General features: G+C 46.8%; 1 protein-coding gene across 3 annotated transcripts in view; it reads left to right on the forward strand.

The window, feature by feature from the left end:
* Positions 1-11535: 11535 nt before the first annotated feature.
* mapre2 (microtubule-associated protein, RP/EB family, member 2) overlaps positions 11536-20593 on the forward strand; it is a 121818-nt gene continuing 112760 nt past the window's right edge. Inside the window, exon 1 of one of the 3 annotated variants that reach the window (XM_038809292.1) lies at positions 11536-11760. In XM_038809292.1, coding sequence (XP_038665220.1) covers positions 11630-11760 — 131 coding nt within the window. In that variant the 5' untranslated portion in view covers positions 11536-11629. Of the gene's footprint in view, positions 11761-12295; positions 12359-20593 lie in introns of those variants that run through there. The other 2 variants (XM_038809294.1, XM_038809293.1) reach the window with 2 other exon arrangements.

The following is a 20593-nucleotide window of genomic DNA, read 5'->3' on the forward strand; positions in this document are numbered from 1 at the left end:
CAGCAGATGGTGAAATTTGAAGTCAATAGCAATCTGGAATTAAAGGCCTAATGTCGTAAAAACACATCTGATTCTCTAGTATCTTTAGGGAAGGAATCTACCATCCCTACCTGGTCTGGCCTATGTGTGACTCCAGATCCACAGCAATGTTGGTGACTCTTAAATGCGCTCTGAAATGTTCCAGCAAGTCACTCAGTTCAGTGGCAATTGGAGGTGTACACTCCATGCTGGCCTTGCCAGAGATGCCCACGTCCCATGTCTGAAAAAAACCCACTGCTGCCACTGTTTGTCGGTGGTGGAGGGAGTGAATGTTTGTGGTACTATGGTGGCACCCTGGTAACAGGTGAGAAAGGTGCAATTATATTTTTGCACTTTACATTGGATGCTTTACATTGGGGCTGGTTTAGCTCACTCGGCTAAATCGCTGGCGTTTAAAGCAGACCAAACAGGCCAGCAGCACGTTTCGATTCCCGTACCAGCCCCCCCCGAACAGACGCCGGAATGTGGCGACTAGGGGCTTTTCACAGTAACTTCATTGAAGCCTACTCGTGACAATAAGCGATTTTCATTTTCATTTTCATTATAAATGTAGAAAGTTGATACATGTGTGATAACAATTAGGAAGGTTTAGTTAGGAAGTGCACACATACTTTTAATGTAACAAATGTATACATGAAATTTGAGTTTGTGAACATAGAATGTTTATGAACAGGCAATGTCACCATAGCTGAGAAGTCCCTGCCATCTTGACCAATTCCACCTGCTTGTCTTTTTACTATATCCCTCAATTAATCACTTGCTTCCATCAGAAATGCATATATCTTCTCATTCATGGCACAATCGTTACGCCATTTAAAACATTTACACTGTTGAATTAAGTTATAAGTTTGTTATCTTTACAACTTACTGCATGAGATTTGTGAAGGAAGTCACAGAATAAAAAATGAAAATGTTTATGCAATTATCAGTTTAGCCTATTTTGAAAAATTCTGGTCTTGCAACATGCATCCACTTAGCAGGCCTGGCACCATATTCTCCAGGGGTCTCTCTTCTAAGGGGCTTCATGACGGGGGTCTCTTTTCTGGGGGGGGGGCTGTGGAGGTGGTCTTATTTCGGGGGTCTTTGTGGGCAGTCTCTCTATTCAGAGTGTCTGTGGGGGAGGGTCAGGTCATCCCAGTACTTGCGGGGAGGGCTGCAGAAAATCCAGGGTTGGAGACACTGAATTGCGATGCAGGGAGAGGGGGCGGCCAGAGGCGGCCACCCTTGGGTCCTCGCTATTGGCCCCCTCGCTCAAAATGGCGGTCTGATAGCAGGGTTCCCTAGGGATTCCCTCACAATCCTCGTCATTCATAATTTTCCATGGCTAAGGATTGGGAATTGCTTTCTCAGGAGCATAAATCCGGTGCAATTGAGTTCCGACGGAGAACATAGTCTCCCAAACTGAGAATTTCGCCCAGGGTCCGTCTCCAAGGCCATATCAAACATTTTCTCCAGCTCTTTCAGTATACTTGACCAATAGTTTTTTTGCTCTTGACACAAGACCTGACAGAGTGAGTGTGACAAATTTATATTTTTGGCACAATTGAGATGTGGTGCGGTCCGTCTTATTTCTTGAATTTGGTTAATATGCAGACAATGTAGAATTTCTTGTTGAATCTCCTTGGCTCTATTACAGACAGGTATTCTATTTGCATTCTCCCAGATAAACCCCCCGATCCCATCATCAATATTCACCGCGAGATCCCTTTCACAAATCCGGAGTACCTCTTGCATATTGGTATTGGATGTAGAACACAACGGACGCAATCTAACGGAAAAGTATCAAAGTGTGGTAGCGAGGTGGGAACTGCCAGTTATTTCCTGACGGGCGACCCTGGCTAGGCCGTCACTGGTATCTAATGTTAATTAGGGCATTTAATGATGCCCCACGGGCTTCACGCTGAAAAAGGCTGCCCCATCAGCTGATTCGCCTGGACTCTACTCGGCAGCTTTCAGCTAACGAGATGAGCAACTCATAGGTTGATCCTGCAGAGTAAACCCCAGACCAGCCCCACCTTTCAGTGATGCCTGTCTGGCCTAACTGTTGAACGCGGTGGAGTCCTGATGGGATATCCTGTTCCCTCGAGGGGGTTGGAGGGCAGCGGCCGTCAGCGCGGGCAATGTGACCAGGAGGACTGCCACCCAGTACCATAAGAAGCTAAATGACTTCCACTTGGCATACAGATGAGTTGGCATCGCCCCATTGGCCTGCGACCCCTGGCCCCAACGCCCCGATGGCCCTGCAGTTGACACTGCATCAACCCGTCCCCAGCACAATACTGCGTCTGTGCCCCAGCACACACTGGCACCCATCTGCACACCCAACCCATGCCCAGCAGCGCTGCCCATGCCTGACCTTCGCCAGAGTCCCCACCCCACGATATACAAAGCATGAGGCTCACGATGCCCTATTTCTGTCCTTTCCAGTCAATGAAGGGCGCTCCCGGACCGCCCGGAGCATACAAGGCGACATGCATGCCATCTATTATCACCTGGACCAGGGGCATCACAGCGATGGCGGAGAATCCTGTTTTCCATGCATCTTGATCGACCTGGTCCAGGTCAATACATGACACCTGACATCTCTGAATGACCAGCGATGTCTGTACACATTAAGCCGTTGCCGGCATCCCCCTCTGGGGCCCTTCCTGGCCTGATGCACAGCCAGGTTTTCAGGGTGTGGGTTGGGTTCCTGCACAAGTGCTGCCACCTTGATCCTCTTTGACACTGCTGTCACCATATTCTCCGGCGTCTGGCTGTTTGGACTGCCACCCTGAGGGCAGCTGTTGTGAGACCCACAATATAATCTATCCTATAATCACATCTGTAAGGAATTGGAGAGGATATGAGACCGACAGTCAGATATTGCTTCGATGCCAGTACCCTCAAATCCCCCAAGCCTTTCCCACCCTCGCATTCCCTGCCATCTCTCAGGGTGCCATCCAACGAGCCGGTTGTGCTGGAGGAGCCCGACCTGTACAGGCACCTCAGCCATAGCAGGGGCCTCTGGGCACACGACACCAGACCCCCCCCCCCCCCCCCCCCCCCCCCCTAATCCACACACCCACCCTCTGGACATAGAATCCCTACAATTCAGAAGGAAGCCATTCGGCCGTAGGCCCAATCCCCCACCCTGTTCCTGAAACTTCCCCTAAGGGGCAATTTAGGATGGCCAATCCACTTAACCACATCTTTGGACTGTGGGACTTTGCTGAACACCCGGAGGAATCCCACGGAGACATGGGGAAAATGTGCAAACTCCACATAGATGGTTACCTGCGGTCGGAATCAAACCTAGGTCCCTGGCGCTGTGAGGCAGCAGTGCTTCACTGTGCCACTGTGCTGTGGCCCTGCTCATGGGTGTATGTTTGTTTGCTGCTGCGCCTGCGCTGTTGAAGCTGTGATGATATACGTATAGTTCCTTCCTTCATAAACAATATCTCGTCTTCCGGTTAGGCACACTATAGCCTTCCGGTCTCAACATCGAATTGAACAACTTCAGATGACTAACTCTGCCCCAACTCGATTCATTTGTTTTCATCCCATTTCATTTTAACTGTCTTTTACCATTTATTTCTCTCTAGTCTTTCTTTGTATATATTTAACCCCCCCCCCCCCCCCCGCCCCCACCCCCCCATCTTATCCCCCCCTTTCCCTCCCCCCACATCTACATCTGTCAGAGTTTACTGTCTGATATTAGTTTCTCTGCTGTTCGGCCTTTCACGCCATTTGTCCTCTCTGGGGACTGCCATTAGCACTCTTTCCCTGTGGTTTCTGTGGCTATTAGCCCCCCGTTTCCCTGGGTTTCTGTGGCTATGACTCATTTTTCATTCTCACTCCATAGTATAAATATTTCCCACTCTCTCTGTCTGTTAGCTTTGACAAAGGGTCACCTGGACTCGAAACGTTAGCTCTTTTCTCTCCCGACAGATGCTGCCAGACCTGCTGAGATTTTCCAGCATTTTCACTTAGTTTCAGATTCCAGCATCCGCAGTAATTTGTTTTTTTTCCCCTCTCCTACTCCTGTTCTCGACACCACCTTAGCCCCTGGGGTGACAGGTACTGGAAGGTCGAAACCTGCCTCCGCACAAAATCCCACACCTGCAGGTACCAGAACCCATTCTCCCCTGGCAACTCAAACTCCTCCTCCAGCTCCTCTAAGCTCGGGAAACCCTCATCAATAAAGAGATCCCCAAATCTCTCGATCCCTGCCTGCACCCACCCCCGAAACCCCCCCGTACAGGCCCCCAAGAGCGAACCGGTGATTATCACATATCGGCGCCCACACTGATGCCCCCTCTAATCCCATATGCTGCCTCCACTGTCCCCATATTCTTAGTATTACTACCGGGCTTGTGGAGTACTGAGCCGGCAAGAATAACGAGGTGTTGTCAATAACGGCCCCAAACTTGTGCCGTTACATGAGGCCGCCTCCACCCGTTCTGACCGCAGGTAACTGTCTATGTGGAGTTTGCACATTTTCCGTGTGTCTCCATGTGCTTCCTACGTTTCCATACCGACCCCACCCCATTACCCACTTCCTGACCATCGCAATATTCGCCGCCCAGTAATAATTCGAGAGGGCAAACACCCCCCACCATCCCTGCTCCATACATACATACACAGAACATACAGTGCAGAAGGAGGCCATTTGGCCCATCGAGTCTGCACCAACCCACTGAAGCCCTCACTTCCACCCTATCCCCATAACCCAATAAACCCTCCTAACCTTTTTTTTTGGACACTAAGGGCAATTTAGCATGGCCAATCCACCTAACCTGCACGTCTTTCGACTGTGGACGAAATCAGAACACCCAGGAGGAAACCCACGCAGAAATGGGAAGAACGTGCAGACTCCACAAAGACAATGACCCAGCTGGGAATCGAACCTCGGATCTAAGCGCTGTTCCAATAGCACCTTTTTCACTCGGCGGGGTTTTACCCGCCCAAACAAATGCTGAGATCTCTGCATTCACCTTTTTGAAGAATGCCTTGGAAATAAAAATAATAAACAAAAACTTCGGGAGGACCGTCAGTTTAACTGTCTGTACCCGCCCCGCCAATGACAACGGGAGTGCGTCCCACCTCCAAAGGCCCCCCTCATCTGATCTACCAACAGACCCAAATTCAGTTTATGCAGCTGCTCCCACTCCCGTGCCACTTGGATACCCAAATATCAAAAGCTCCCTCCCACCACCTTGAACGGCACCTCACCCATTCTCTTCTCCTGCCCCCTCACCTGGGTCGCAAAGACCTCACTGTTACCCATATTCAATTTGTATCCTGAAAACCAGCCTAATTCCTCTGGTATCCCCATAATCCCTCCAATTCCCTCAGCAGGTCCGATATCTACAGCAGCAGATCGTCCACATCGAGCGAGGCCATGTGCCCCTGTACTAACCCCTGCCAGACCTTCATTGCTCTCAATGCCAATGCCAATGGCTTTCTAGCCAAGGCAAACAACAGTGGGGAAGTGGACATCCCTGTTTCGTCCCCCAGTGTAACCCGAAGGAGTCCGATCTCACCCGATTCATCCACACACTCGCCAACGGTGCCTGGTATAGCAACCAGACCCAATCCACAAATCCCTGCCCAAACGCAAACCGCCCCAAGACCTCCCACAAGCATTCCCACTCCACCCGGTCAAAGGCCTTCTCTGCATCCATGGCCACCACCACTTCAACCTTGCGCCCCTCTGGAGGCATCATGATTACATTCAGCAACCTAATGTTGGTCCCAAAAGCCACCCCTTAACAAACTCGTCTGGTCCTTCCCATTTATCCCTGGGACGCAATCCTCAATCCTTTGAACGGGATCTTCGGCAACATTTTGGCATGCACAATTAACAGGGAAATTGGCCTATATCACGCACAGTTTTACGGGTCTTTATCCCGTTTTAAAATGAGGGAGATGAATGCCTGTGACAACGTTGGGAGGAGCACTCCCAGCTCCTTTGCTTCATTTAAGGCCCTTACCAACAGCGGTCCCAACACCCGCGAGAACTTCTTGTAGAATTCCACCGAGTACCCGTCTGGTCCCGGGGCCTGAGCCAATTGCATCGCCTCCAACCCCTCTACTACTTCTACAAGCCCAAATCGGGGCCCCCAAGCCCTCATCCACCTTCGGGAACTTCAACCCTCCCAGAAACGTCCTCATCCCCGGCCGCGGGTTCCGACTTATACAGTTTACTTTAAAACGCCCTAAATACCCCATTCACCCCCACTGGGTCCAAGATAGTGTTCTCTCCCGTGTCATTCACCTACCCAATTTCTCTCGCTGCCTCAACTGGTGCCCCCCCCCCCCCCCCCCCCCCCCCCCCTGCTCACTCGGAAATCCACCCATGGGCATGGACCGACACCACATTGCCAAATATTCGACATCCACCACCCCTGCCAACAACGTCTTATCTACCACAAGAAAATCTATTCGGTAGTCCATGAAGCTCCGGAGCTCCTTAGCTGACACTCTCCCCAACCTCGAGATCAACCAGTCCAGTCTCGGATCCAGGACCGTATTAAAGTCCTCCCCCATAATCAGCCGATGAGATTCTAGGTCTGGAATCTTCCCCAGCGCCCGCCTCATAAATTCTACATCGTCCCAGTTCGGGGCATAGATGTTGACCAACACCACCGGCATCCCCTCCAGTTTCCCACTTGCCATAACATACCTCCCCCAGAGTCCGCCACAATACTTCCCACCTCAAATGCCACCTGCTTATTGACCAAAATCGCCATCCCCCTCGTTTTAGAATCTAGCTCTGAATGAAACACTTGCCCAACTCATCCTTTCCTCAGCCTAATCTGGTCCCCCACCTTCACGTGTGTCTCTTGGAGCATGGCCACATCCGTCTTCAATCACTTTAAATGTGTTCTCTTGACTAGCCCATTCAATCCTAGCGATCCACGTGACCAGCCTGGTCGGGGGGCACCCTGCTGCCTGGTTGGGGGGGCACCCTGCCCCCCTCTCCCCCCTGCCGATCAACCATAAGCCCTCTTGGGCCAGCATCCAGCCCTCGTTCTGCACCTCCCGTCTGCCTTTGGGCGCCCACCGCCATCGATCCTCCTCCCCTTACATTTTACAAGCCCTACCCGTCAGCAGTACCTGTCCCCGGAGCCCCGAGCAACAACCCCTGCCCCCATCCCCCCACTAACCTGCGCCTCCGTGAACTAGCCCACCCAGCTAGCCTGGCGGCTCCCACCCATTGCACCTAGCATCCTACCCTTCCTCCCCCACTGGAACATTAGTGCAAACAAACCAAAACCCCTCCCCAAACCCAAACTATGAGGCCAACTCCCCATCCCCTAACAAAGAACAAAAAATAAACCTGAAGCCGAAAAAGAAAGAAATGGCCCCGAACATAAGTTAACAGCAAAATCATAATAACATCTCCACAAAAAGTTCACGGTCCACCTTTTCCTGCCAGTCTATTGTCTCTGACAAATTCTACTGCCTCCTCCGCCGATCCAAAGTCAATTTCCGGCCTTCGTAGGTCACCCACAAACGTGCCAGGTACAACAGTCCGAACTTCACCCCCTTCTTGTAGACAGCTGCCTTGACCTTGTTGAAACTCGCCCTCCTCTTGGCCAACTCTGCACCCAGTTGCTGATGTATTCAAATTTCGCTGCCCTTCCAGGTGGAGCACCTCGTCTACCTGGCTCACCTCATAATCTGCTCCGTGTCCAGGAACCAGTGTAGCCGCACCACCATCGCCCTCAGCGCTCTCTTCCCTGGGGCTTCCTCATTAATGCCCTGTGCACTCGATCCACCTTGAATGGCCGTGCGAATGCACCCAATCCTCGCAGCTTCTCCAGCATCATCCCCACGTACGCACCAGTATCAGCTCCTTCACTCCCCTCCGGCAGGCCAACAATCCTTATATTCTGCCTGCCTGACCGGTTCTCTAGGTCCACACCTCCTCCTGGAGCCGCTTGTACTGATCGCACATCAGCCCCATCTCCGCTATCATCGAGGCAAACTGTTCCTCGTGTTCCTCCACCACCTCCCCCATCCTGTATCGTCTGACCCTGGGTCGCCAGCCTCGTCTCAATGCGGTCGACCACCGTCTTAATTGAATCCACCACCCGGGCCAAGGCCTCCAGGCTCTCCTTCCGTTACTGGGTGGACTACTCGTTCAAGAAGCTCACCAGCTGCTCCAAAAGTTCCGAAAAAAAACACCACGAGCGGGTGCCACCAAATGTATGACCACTCATTCCATGGTCGCCACTGGAAGTCGTAAATTCCTTCATTGGAACTTTCTGTCCCACCTATTTTAGTGTCACAGAATGCAGAATTTTGAATTAAATTTTTAAATTTCTTTTTCCAATTCAGGGGCACTTTAATGTGGCTAATCCACTCCCCGGCACATCTTGGTATTGTGCGGGTGGGACTCACGCAGACACGGGGAGAATGTGAAAACTCCACACGGAGAGTAACCCCGGGCCGGATTTGAACGCGGCCCTCGGTGCCAGTGCTAATCACCGCCCTCAGAATGTAGGATATCAATAAAAAGAAAGTTGGCCTTCTACCTGACTTTGATTTATCGCTCCTGCTTGGGTATGCACCATGGCTCGCCTCCCACATCCCAAGTTACACATGGTGCGCTCGTGGCATATCATATAGTCATTTTGTAACAAATTAAACTCGTCTGTACCTTTACAAGAACACCAGTTACCAACTAATGATTCTTGAAACCCAAAAAAAAACCTACAGCGACTATTTTAAACAACAGAATAAACAATCTTAAACAGTTAACGCAAAGGGGATTTTCCTCACTGAATGTGAGGTCTTGCTTGACCAAAGAAACATACATTCGATATTCATAACAAGGAGCATCTCTTCAAGAAAGAACAATCAAAATGTAATATAAAGAGAACAAGGGGCGCGATTCTCCCAAAATATTTCTAAGTTAACTTGTGGCTTTTTTTTCAGGAGGTGTCCTGCCGGCTCTGCCGACGAGTTCCCCACCGCTTTTCAATGACACGGTTACTTTTTTGGGCCCTGGGGAGTTTCCAACACCCCCCACATACATGGACATTACCCCATATCCCCCAAGATCCCTGGGGTCCTTCCTCTTCGGCCCCTCCCCACTCCCCTTTACAGCACCCCCACCCTTTCAGGACCCCCACCCATCCAACCTCCCACAGGTCCCTATTTAGCTGCTCTACACTCCCCCACTTTTCAAATCCACCCTCCTTTCATGGGCGTGTCCCCCCTCGGCCCCTGACCTTTGGCCGTGCCACCTTTGCTCTCGGGCACCCCTGCACTGCCACCCTGGCACCAAGCAGTGCGAGGGTGGCAGTGCCAAGGTGCCCATGTTCCGGGGGAGAGCCAGGGAGCCACCCTGCACTTAACCTGGCCACCCAGGGGTTTCCGATGAACCGGGAGAGCCCCGGGTGCTGTTCCACCTGGTCCACGTTTGTGTGGACCAACACTGATCGGCGCCCAGGTGGAAAGGCCGGAGAATCGACGGAGGCCAGTGGATCCTGGGCAGATAGGTCATAAGTAGGTTTACGACCTACTTCTGCGAGCGTCATTTGGTCCTGCCTATTTTGGGCGGAGTCCCGACTCTGACGTCACACCATCTGTAAAGCATATTCCTTGACTTAAAAAAAACAGAGCTCACGTTATTAAAATTACATAGGAGTCCCAGCATTTCTGAAGAACAGTACACCCTCTAGTGCTCAGTTACTTGTCCATCCCTGTTAGAAAGATAAATACAAGTACAAAATAAGAGAGCATAATAAAAAGGGGATAACATCCAAACATTACGGTCAACTGTAATCTGTCAATTATGTCATTCAGCTGAGGAACCTTAATTATTGTCTTCCATGGATTTCAAGAAAGCCATGGCTTTAGATGGGGTATTGAAATTTTTTGTAGAAATGTTTAATGTCCTCCTCAATATGACTGGATATAGTACTGTGCTCCGATGGCTTCAAACCTGTTCTAACTTCATCGAAACCCTTGTATCTCTGTTGTATCGCTGCTGAAAAATCTTGTTAGAAACAGACCTTCGATCAATAATTGAGTAAGGTCTCACTTCGTCTAGCTGCCTCCATCACTTTATGGCGATCTTTGAAGTTGTGGAAATGCATAATTATTGGCCGGGGCAATTGGCGGCCTCAAAGCAAGCAAGCGATGCGCCCTTTCCAATTTAATGTGCCCGGCTTTCATTTCTATGTTGAGAAAGGGTGACAGTCAGCTTTACAAGAAATTAACTGAGAACTTAACCCTTAGCTCCCCCTGGTAAACCGATAATCCAAACATTTTCCTCCGGCCTCGGTTCTCTAAATCGTCTCGATGTTCCAGTATTGTGAGCAACTGCTTTTCGCTAGACTGTTAACGGGCCTCTACCACGGAAGTTTCATTTTCCACAGTAGGAATTCTCTCTTCAACTTCATCAAGCCTTTTACGAATGTTCTGTAGTATGAGCACTAATGTTTTGCGTTAAAAGGTCGCGTTTCTCATCAATTGTTTAAAGTATATATTTATGAATTCATTTTTTCCAATTAAGGGGCAATTTGGCATGGCCAATCCACCTACCCTGCACACCTTTGGGTTGTGGGGGCGAAACCCATGCAAAGGGTGCGAACTCCATACAGGCAGTGACCCAGAGGCGGGATTGAACCTGGGACCTCGGTGCTGTGAGGCAGCAGTGCTAAACACTGGCAGAGTTTCTCATCAATGGCGTTGATAATATTCTTAGTCATCAGTTGTAACACCTTTGAAAGTGCGGGATCAAGAGCTGACTCAGCTGCCGAGTGGCCATGTTGAAGAACCGATTCCTCTCGAGCTGCCTCTGGCTGACCTTTCTTGTTGATTTGGCATTTCTCGGTATTTTGTCAGTACATTTAGATCAAAAATCCTCCAGGGACATAATAGGGAGTTTTCAGTCACAATTTAACTGAGTATGAACTGTGTAAGCACAATAAATGAAAGGATTTCCAGCAGAGTCGTGCCAGAGCTCACAGGAAACGCAGCTATTCCTGCGCCTGCGTCATGTGACTCCCCTCATTCTGATATTCTGACTGAAGTATCTAATGACAGTTGTTCCTGATCATATAAACGTGTCTTGTGATTCTTTAATTCATTGGAGTGTAATTAAATACAACTATTAGAAAGTACTGAGGTATGAAATGCCATGAGTATAATTCGATAGTATTACGCTTTTATTATTGAAGACAACAATAATGAAACTTTAAATGGAACAGAATGATTGTGTGTCCTCCTCTTCGAAGAAGCTTTGCTTGGCTGTAAGCGATGTTGTCTGAATGCAAAGGCAGTTTGAAGGGAGGCAGGTCCAGGCAATGGGGGATTGATTATACAACAGATGGGAGTGTGCTGTTTATGCCTCTTGTTTCGCTTTTGATATATTGACGTGGCTCTGCTGAATTCCGGCGTGGGTTATGTGGACCTGGTGAGTTAGCTGGTTACTATGGTAAAATCCTGTCACATGACAGAGCTTCTGCCCAACGTCTCTGGTTTTTTTCTCGTACGTTTGACGTCAGTACTGAGGTCAAGTAGAGCCCTGTTGTGAAGAAACGGGCTCGGAGCCTACTCCACAGCACGCAGTGAGAAATTGTAGCCTGGGATGGTTCCAATGCCTGGTCCCACACCACAAGCACTTTCCCCAAACGGTGAGAATAATAACGACATCGTTCAGGACAATGGCACCATTATTCCTTTTCGGAAGCACACAGTGAGAGGGGAGCGTTCTTACAGGTAATCAGTACTATGATATGGCTGGAGACTGCAGCAGAATGAGGAAATGCAATGGATTACATAATAAAACGGCATGCACCTAGATACGTTTAATAGTTTTCAATTTGCATCTTTTGTCTTTTGAAATGAAACGTGCCTTATTATTGTGCAGAAAATTGAAACATTTACGGCACTGAGTGTGTCGTTTTTTTTTAATGAATGCCCTTGTGCTTTTTCTCCTCCCTTCCTCCCACCCTCCCGGATTCTGCTGGTTGCCTTCTGTGCCGTTATTTCGGATAAGATGAAGTAATTATTTCTGTAAAGTGAGACTGTCATTCCAGTTGCTGAAGGAGAGACTTAAGAGGATTTGTCTAAATTAAAATATAGTTCGTAAACAAATTAATAGAACACTCCCAATGCATTTCAAAAAATGGATTCCTTAGGATTGGGCTGCAGTTGGTGGTATTATTAAGCAAACCAGATTGATGGAGCTTGTAAAATTCTAGGATCTGATTGGTGGAATGCCTGGCTGTCGAGGTCACCATGTCATGCATTCAGTGAGATTTCCTCTTGTAGCTGGTTTGTACAAAGAAGCTGGTGGACCTCTGTAACCGTTGAGGTAATCTGGGGAAATGAGCAGTAAATGTGAAATATATTCCAGATTTAGCTTTGGATAAATGTTGAGCCTATTCTTTATAAAAAGACAGCTTTGAAACGAAGTCGTGTAATGGTTTTTAAAATCAATTTAGATATTCCTGTAGGTGGAGGGTGATTTTAATTTAGCTCTTTCAAAAAAAATTCTGGTAGCTATGTGTTCAGGAAAAAAATGTATCTATTGACATCTGTATTTTTTTGTACAAGTAATGCTTATTATACAAGCATTTTGTTAAAATCTGTTGCTCGGTTGTTGTCTCGCTTTAATCATAAATACAAATTACTTGCCAGACATTTGGCCTTTATCTGGCTATGCACTAGGCCTGAGCCTTCATTGTTTGTATGCACTGTCGGATTGATCTTGATTTATTTTTTCTTTGATGCATTTAAGGCAGTTATCTTTTTAATCTTTGGACAATATTTTGTAATGTACAGCTAGCTTTAAAATATTAATTGCTTTTAATCGCAGCAGTCAATCCTTTTGAAATTGTTTAGCTTAGCTATGCATATGAAACGTTAGAAGGTATTTGAATCAGAATTTTGTTTGTGTAAAATGCACTTTTACTAAATGATCAACAAACCTGTGTTCAAATATTTCTTCTGAATATTCTCAATACATTCATTGCCCACTACTGCATTTTTTTCCAATGAGTTGAGTGTTGAATTTAGCATTGAAAGATCTATAAATGATCTTGAAATTCTGACACAAAATAATGGGCTCAATCTGCTGGCTGGCTATGCACGCCAGCGGGATATTCCGGTCCCGTGCCGGTGTACGGATTTCCCGGCGACAAAGGATGCAGTCACCGGGAAAATCCCATTGACAGAATCGGGGTCAGTAAATCCCACTGGTGGGCTGGCTTTGCTGCCGATGGGTTGGTCGGTAAATCCCGCCCAATTTTCTTTTACTGAATAATATTCTTTCCAAAGTTGCGTTAATTTTTTTGCTGCATTTGGAAACTTCTCATTTCCAGTAATTGCATCGTACTTTCTGCAGCCAGAGATAATTTTCTAGGAATCCAGTCTAAATTGTGTGTAGTTCTATTGAATATAATAGAAACATCAAAAAGCTATAGTTTTAAGTAAATTACATATATTTTAAGTTATGAATTTCCTCAAATTTTTATGTATTGTTGAAAAGCTAGTTTTTAATAATGTATATTGAATAAACTTTTTGCATGATATTTTGATTTATGCTTCCTCTGCAAACGATAACCCTAAATTATCCCTGGTTGTGCATATGATTATTATAAAGATGTAATTCTTGTAATGTTGATCCTTCTAAAGTTTAAATCTATTGCATATTTAATGCAAAGGGATCAAAAAACTAGATAAATGTTAGAAAATTGCATTTAAAAGTAAAATTTCAAGTACCCAATTATTTTTTTTTTCCCAATTAAGGGGCAATTTGGTGTGGTCAATCCCCTACTCTGCACATATTTGGGTTGTGGGGGTGAGACCCACGCAAACACGGTGAGATTGTGCAAACACACAGACAGTGGCCCAAGTCCAGGTTGGAACCCAGGTCCTCGGTGTCATGAGGCAGCAGTACTAACCACTGCGCCACCATGCTGCCCTAGAAAATGGCATTTTCAAAGAAACATCAGTATTCCATAAAAAGTAATTGATGGTGCATTGATAATTCAAGATTGCCTTTGATAACACACTGAATAACATTTTATTATAGAACGCAACTTTCTCAATGTTACTGTACGCTGAGTGTAAGTAGTCTTTTTTTAATAATAATTTTATTGTCCCTTCCGAAGGCATTGATTTTACTGGGATTTGGTTTCCAAAAGACCTGTACCTGATTTGGAGTGATCTTCCTTCATGTGCCTGGGCAGAAGTGCTGAATCACTATTCAAACAATGGAGGAATCACAGCTACCCCAAATACTGTTTTTGCTTGAAATCCACAAATAAAAAGTTTGCAGCAAAATTACTGACTATAAATTAGGAACTGGAGCCTTGGCTGATTTTCTTGTAACAGTTTCTGAGGCCAAATACAACCAAATGGAAATCATTTAACTTTTTACAGACTTTATGGCACTTGGGGCAAAGGGGATCAAAGGATGTGGGGGAAAGTGGGATTAGGCTGTTGAGTTGGGTGATCAAACATGATAGTAATGAATGGTGGAGCAGGCTTGAAGGTTCTGAATGGCCTCCTCCTGCTCCTGTTTTTTTTCTATGTTTCTATTCTGCTCATATGGCTATACTATGCGGTGTCTTCATTAGCTATTCTATTGGGAGACCATTGTTAATTTCGCTATAGCCCAGAGGATGCTTGCTTCTTTGATATCTTATTAACATGCCTATTTAATGGAAGCATCTTGAGTTTTTTATAAAAACGGATCATTTTGTACACATCTTCTGTAGGCAAGTTCCTAGAGGCTTTTCACAGTAACTTCATTGAAGACTACTTGTGACAATAAGTGATTTTCATTTCATTTTTTTTAAAGGTAAAACATTTTGAGTGCTTGTCTTCCAGCAAATGGTTTATCCTGTTCAGAATTAGAAATTTATGCTGTCAGAGTACATTAATAGCAGGGGATGGATTTTGTTTTTCTAGTTTCTCCCCTCATTTGGTTTTGGATCCGAGCTGGGAGGTAGAATTGAGCTACTTCATCTGAAGGAAGACATTTAAAATTCTCATCAGAAGTCAGTTTAAGCTTCTCATGAATTATGACTGAGTATCTTTAGGCTTTTGGTTACAGGCTTAACTCCCGATCGGTGAAATGTTTTGCGGCATAAGTAAATATTTATAGTTCAGAACAACAAAAATAGTATTGAGAAATGTTTGATACAAGTGACGTTGCTCCTTTTAAACTCTTGACCTGATTTACATTTAATTCTCTAATTCCCATGACTGATTTCTTGGTTTTTCCACATACTTTATCTGACAGTACAATCAAAAACGTTGACCTATTTGGAAAAATGTTGAGACTCTTTGGGGCCTCACGGTAGCATGGTGGTTAGCATCAATGCTTCACAGCTCCAGGGTCCCAGGTTCGATTCCCGGCTGGGTCACTGTCTGTGTGGAGTCTGCACGTCCTCCCCGTGTGTGCGTGGGTTTCCTCCGGGTGCTCCGGTTTCCTCCCACAGTCCAAAGATGTGCGGGTTAGGTGGATTGGCCATGCTAAATTGCCCGTAGTATAAGGTTAATGGGGGGATTGTTGGGTTACGGGTTACGTGGGTTTAAGTAGGGTGATCATTGCTCGGCACAACATTGAGGGCCGAAGGGCCTGTTCTGTGCTGTACTGTTCTATGTTCTATGTTCTTGGGTGGATCTGTTGGGCAATCTCACTTCAGTTCATCGTAGTGGAGTGGATGTATCAGCAACAGAAACTAACATTACTGGTTCTCCAACAATGTTAAAATGAGCACCTATATCAAGGATAGAATGGCTGAGCATTTAACAAGTATACATGAGTTAAATTGAGCCTGCAGCACAGAAACGGGCCATTCAACTGGTCTAGGCCAGCATCTATGTTCCGCAAAATCCTCTTCCTATTCTTGTTTTTTAAAAAAGCATTCTATTAAGGCATTTATAGTTTTATAACAATAAAAGATACAAATACAAAAATGGAAACATAGTTCAGTGCGTAACACATCCCTCCCTCTCCCACTGTTCCCACCTAATCTAAACAATAAATTGCCTAACTCCCCCCTCCCTCCACTTATTGAATTGAATCTGCTGACAGTTTGGTTTTCTCCGAGTCGATAAACGGATGCCACCTCCGAACGAACCCTAACGTTGATCTTCTCAGGGCGAACGTAATTTTCTCAAATCTGAGAAACCCAGGTATGTCGCTACCCAAACCCCTGATTTCGGGGGCTTCGAGTCTCTCCACACTAGCAATATCTGTCTGTGAGCTACCAAGGAGGCAAAGTCCAAAACGTCAGCCCCTCTCGCCCACTGGACTCCCGCATCTTTCGACACTCCAAAAATCGCCACCTCTGGACTCGGCGCCACTCTCTTTTTTTTTTACTACCATGGACATGACATCCGCAAATCCCTGCCAGTATCCCCAAAGCTTCAGGCATGCCCAAAACATGTGGACATGGTTTGCAGGCCCACCTGCACACCTAACACACCTGTCCTCCACCCCAAAAAACCTGCTCATCCAACCCACCGTCATGTGTGCCCGGTGGACCACCTTGAATTGTATCAGGCTGAGCCTGGCACATGATGAGGACGTGTTGACTCTGCTCAGCGCACCCTCCCACAGACCCACCTCTATCTCCTTACCCAGCTCATCTTCCCATTTATGTTTTATCTCCCCTATCTGGGTTTCCTCCCACTCCATAAGTTCTTTATAAATTTCCAATACCTTCTCCCCTTCTGAAACCCCTCCATCCATCCTCCCCGGGACAAACCAGTGATTACCACAAATTGGGGCCCACACCGAAGCTCCCTCCACTCCCATATGCTTCCGCCACTGTACTAGCACCTTCCAGTCCTTTGACGCTCTCAACGCCATCGCCAATGGCTTTATAGCAAAGGCAAACAATAGTGTGGACATCCTTGCCATGTCCCCATGTGCAGTCTAAAGTAGTCTGAACTCACCCGGTTTGTCTGCACCTCTTCCACTGGTGCCTGGTACAGCAACCAAACCCAGTCAATAAAGCCCTGCCCAAACCCAAAACGTCCCAGGACCTCTCACAAATAATTCAATTTCACATGGTCGAAGGCCTTCTCCGCGTCCATGGCGACTGCCACCTCTGCCTCCCTCCCTTGGAGAGCGTCATGATCACATTTAGGAGCCTTCTAACGTTGGCCGTTAGCTGCCTGCCTTTAAGAAAAACCCTGTCCGGTCTTCCCGTATCACCCCCCAGAATACAGTCCTCGATCCCCCAGAATACAGTCCTTAATCTTTGAGGCCCAAATTTTGGCCAGCAACTTGGCATCAACATTCAGTAGAGAGATTGGTCTGTATGACCCACATTGCTCTGGGTCCTCCTTCCTCTTCAGGATCAATGAAATTGAACTCTGTGACATTATTGGGTAAGGACATCCTACTCCCTAGCCTCGTTAAATGCCCTCACCAGCAGCGGGCCCAGCATCCCAGAAAACTTCTTATAAAATTCCACTAGTTAGTTCTGGGCCTTGCCTGACTGCATGGCCTCCAATCCCTCTACTACTTCTACAATCCCGATCGGGGCTCCCAACCACTCCACCAACCCTTCCTCCTTCTTCGGAAACTCCAACCCTTCCAAATTGCCTCATCCCCTCCACCCCAGCTGGGGGCTCCGATACAGCCAACTATATAAAACTCGTTGAACACCCCATTCACTCCTGCTGGGTCGAAGACTGTTTCCCCCTGTCCTTCACACTTCCTATCTCTCTGGCCGCCACCCTTTTCCTTAGCTGGTATGCTCGCATCCTACTGACCTTCTCCCCATACTCAAACACTGCCCCCCTCGCCTTCCTCAACTCCCACCGCCTTCCCTGTGGATAACAGATCAACGCCATCTGCAGCTTCTGCTACGCTCTCAATAGTCCTGCCTTCCTATTCTTCTTATCACCTCTTTGCCTACTTGAACACCAGTCTATTCAGAAATTTCTAATAAGTATTTCTTCTCGGTTCATCATCCTTATGAACCTTAAATAATCTTCATTTTGTCGCAAGTAGGCTTGCATCAACATTGCAATGAAGTTACTGTGAAAATCCCCGAGTCGCCACACTATGGTGCCTGTTCGGGTACACAGAGGGAGAATTCCGAATGTCCAATTCACCTAACGGCATGCTTTCGGGACCTTGTAGAGGAAACCGGAGCACCCAGAGGGAACCTACTCACACACTGGGAGAACGTGCAGACTCAGCACAGACAGTGACTCAAGCCAGGAATCGAACCTGGGTCCCTGGTGCTGAGAAGCTACAGTGCTAACCATTGTGCTACTGTTCCACCCATTTTTCACACCTTCCCCAATACCTTTAAACCATTTTAATAATGCATTCATCATAATTGTGCTCCGTACTATAACGGGTCTAACCAAGGTTTTATCCAAATTTAGAACAACTTTCTTAGTTTTAAAAATTCCATTCCTTGGGAAATGAGCTTGAACTAGCGTCACTAATTTGTGAATGTGTACCCCGAATCCCTTCGTGCCTCAATCTCCTGTTCGATACAAGTACTATGTGGCTTCTACTCTTCTTACCAAATTACACTACCGCACATGTCTGCATTAAAATTAATTTGGCAATTACATACCGATTCTGCAATTTGTTTGTATCATCTTGTATTTTCTCACATTCCAGTGTGTTTACTGTACCTGTACTCATGATTTGCTGTTGCAATTTTTGACATTGTGCTTTCAATTCCTGAGTTCAGATTCTGATGTAAATTGTAAAGACGTGTCCCCAGCATTGATCATGTAACACTACTTCCCACCTTTTGTCAGTTTGAATAGACATGCTTTAATCCATTCTCTATTTCAATGTTTTTCTTTGCTTCTCTGTTTTTCAGCTAGCATGCTTTCAATTTCTGCCACCTGTCCTTGGATACAGTTTTCTGTGACCTCAGTCATGTGGTATTTCATTATATAACAGTAAAGTCGCCGTAGTCCCAGATGACCATCGGCTGTTTTTCCTTTAGAGGGGGAGAGCTGACTGGTGGTGATTTAACCTGAGGGCCACCGCACCTCGGGCAAGGTTCAGCAGACCTTCATGAATAACCTCAGCCGTTACAGGAATTGAACCCGCACTGTTGGCTTCACTCTGCATCACAAACTATCTGACCAACCAATTGAGCTAAACTGGCCCACATTTTAATTACAATTTCATTATATGGTATCTTACCAAAGACCTTTTGGAAGTCCATGTTGCATCTACTGCATTACCCAGTCCATTCCTTGTATCACTTCTATGAGTTCATGATAGCATAAAATTGCAAGGAGATATCGACAGACTAGGTGAATGGGCAAAATTGTGGCAGATTGAAGGTAAGTATGAGGTTCTCCATTTTGGACCAAAAAAGGAAGAGTACTTTCTAAATGGGAAAAAGGTTGGGTACCGTGGGCTTCCAAAGAGGCTTGGGGGTTCAGGTGCATAGGTCCTTAAATGCCAGGAACAAGTGCAGTAAATAATCAAAAAGGTTGATGGAATATTGGCCTTTGTATGTAGAGGTTTGGAATATAAAGACACTGGGGTTATGCTGCAGCTATACAAAACCCTGGTTAGACCCCACTGGAGTACTGAGCAGTTCTGGGCACCACACCTTAGGAAGGATATTTTGGCCTTGGAGGGAGGGCAACGTAGGTTTTCAAAAATGATGCCTGGATTACAGGGGTTGAGTTACGAGGAGAGATTACACCTGTTTTTGCTAGAATTTGTCAAGATCTTAAGGGATACCTACCAAAGGCAGGCATATGGAGTTAGGTCACAGATCAGCCATGGTCTCATTGAATGGTGGGTCAGGCTCGAGGGGCTGAATGGTCTACTCCAATTTCTATGTTCTGATCAGGCATTACCCACCTATTTTGAAAACCCATGTCAACTTTATTCCATTTCGAGGAGTTATTTTTTTTTGTTCCATGAGTAAAGGATTCCACAACCATTCCTTTTTAAAATATTTTTTTATCACAATCGTGTATCAAAACGGGTTACAGCAAAACATACTTCCCAGCAATCAACTATACCCCTCCCACCCTAACCGCAGGAAGTCATACAGATCACCAAACAAGCTGCTACCCTGGTGGCGATGCCGATGCCACTCCAGCAAAATTTGCTGCCGTGCAATCAGAGGCAAAGGCCACGACATCAGCCTTCCTCCTCTCCATAAGCTTCGGCTTCTCAGAAACCCCAAATATTGCCACCAAAGGGTCCAGCTCCTCCACCTCCACTATCCTGGCTAAGACCGTGAATATTCCCAACCCCAGAACATGTGCACATGATTCGCTGGCCCCAACCCACACCTCTCACACTTAACTGCTACCCCCTGAAAGAATCCACTAATTCTTTCCCGAATCATAGGCACCCTGTGCACCACCTTAAACTGTATCCTTGTAAGGCTCATCCTTGCACAAGAGGAGGTCTCGTTTACCCTACGCAGTGTCTCACTCCATGCTCCCCAATTGATCTCCCCTTCCAACTCCGCTTCCCATTTCTCATTGATCTTCGCACTCGCTCGCCTCCCTGCTTCCCCAGCCACTTGTGTATGTATACCTAGTTCTTCCCTCCCCTTCCACATCTGGAAGCAGC

Source organism: Scyliorhinus canicula, chromosome 10 (genome assembly GCF_902713615.1).
Source record: "Scyliorhinus canicula chromosome 10, sScyCan1.1, whole genome shotgun sequence".
Classification (NCBI taxonomy): domain Eukaryota; kingdom Metazoa; phylum Chordata; class Chondrichthyes; order Carcharhiniformes; family Scyliorhinidae; genus Scyliorhinus; species Scyliorhinus canicula.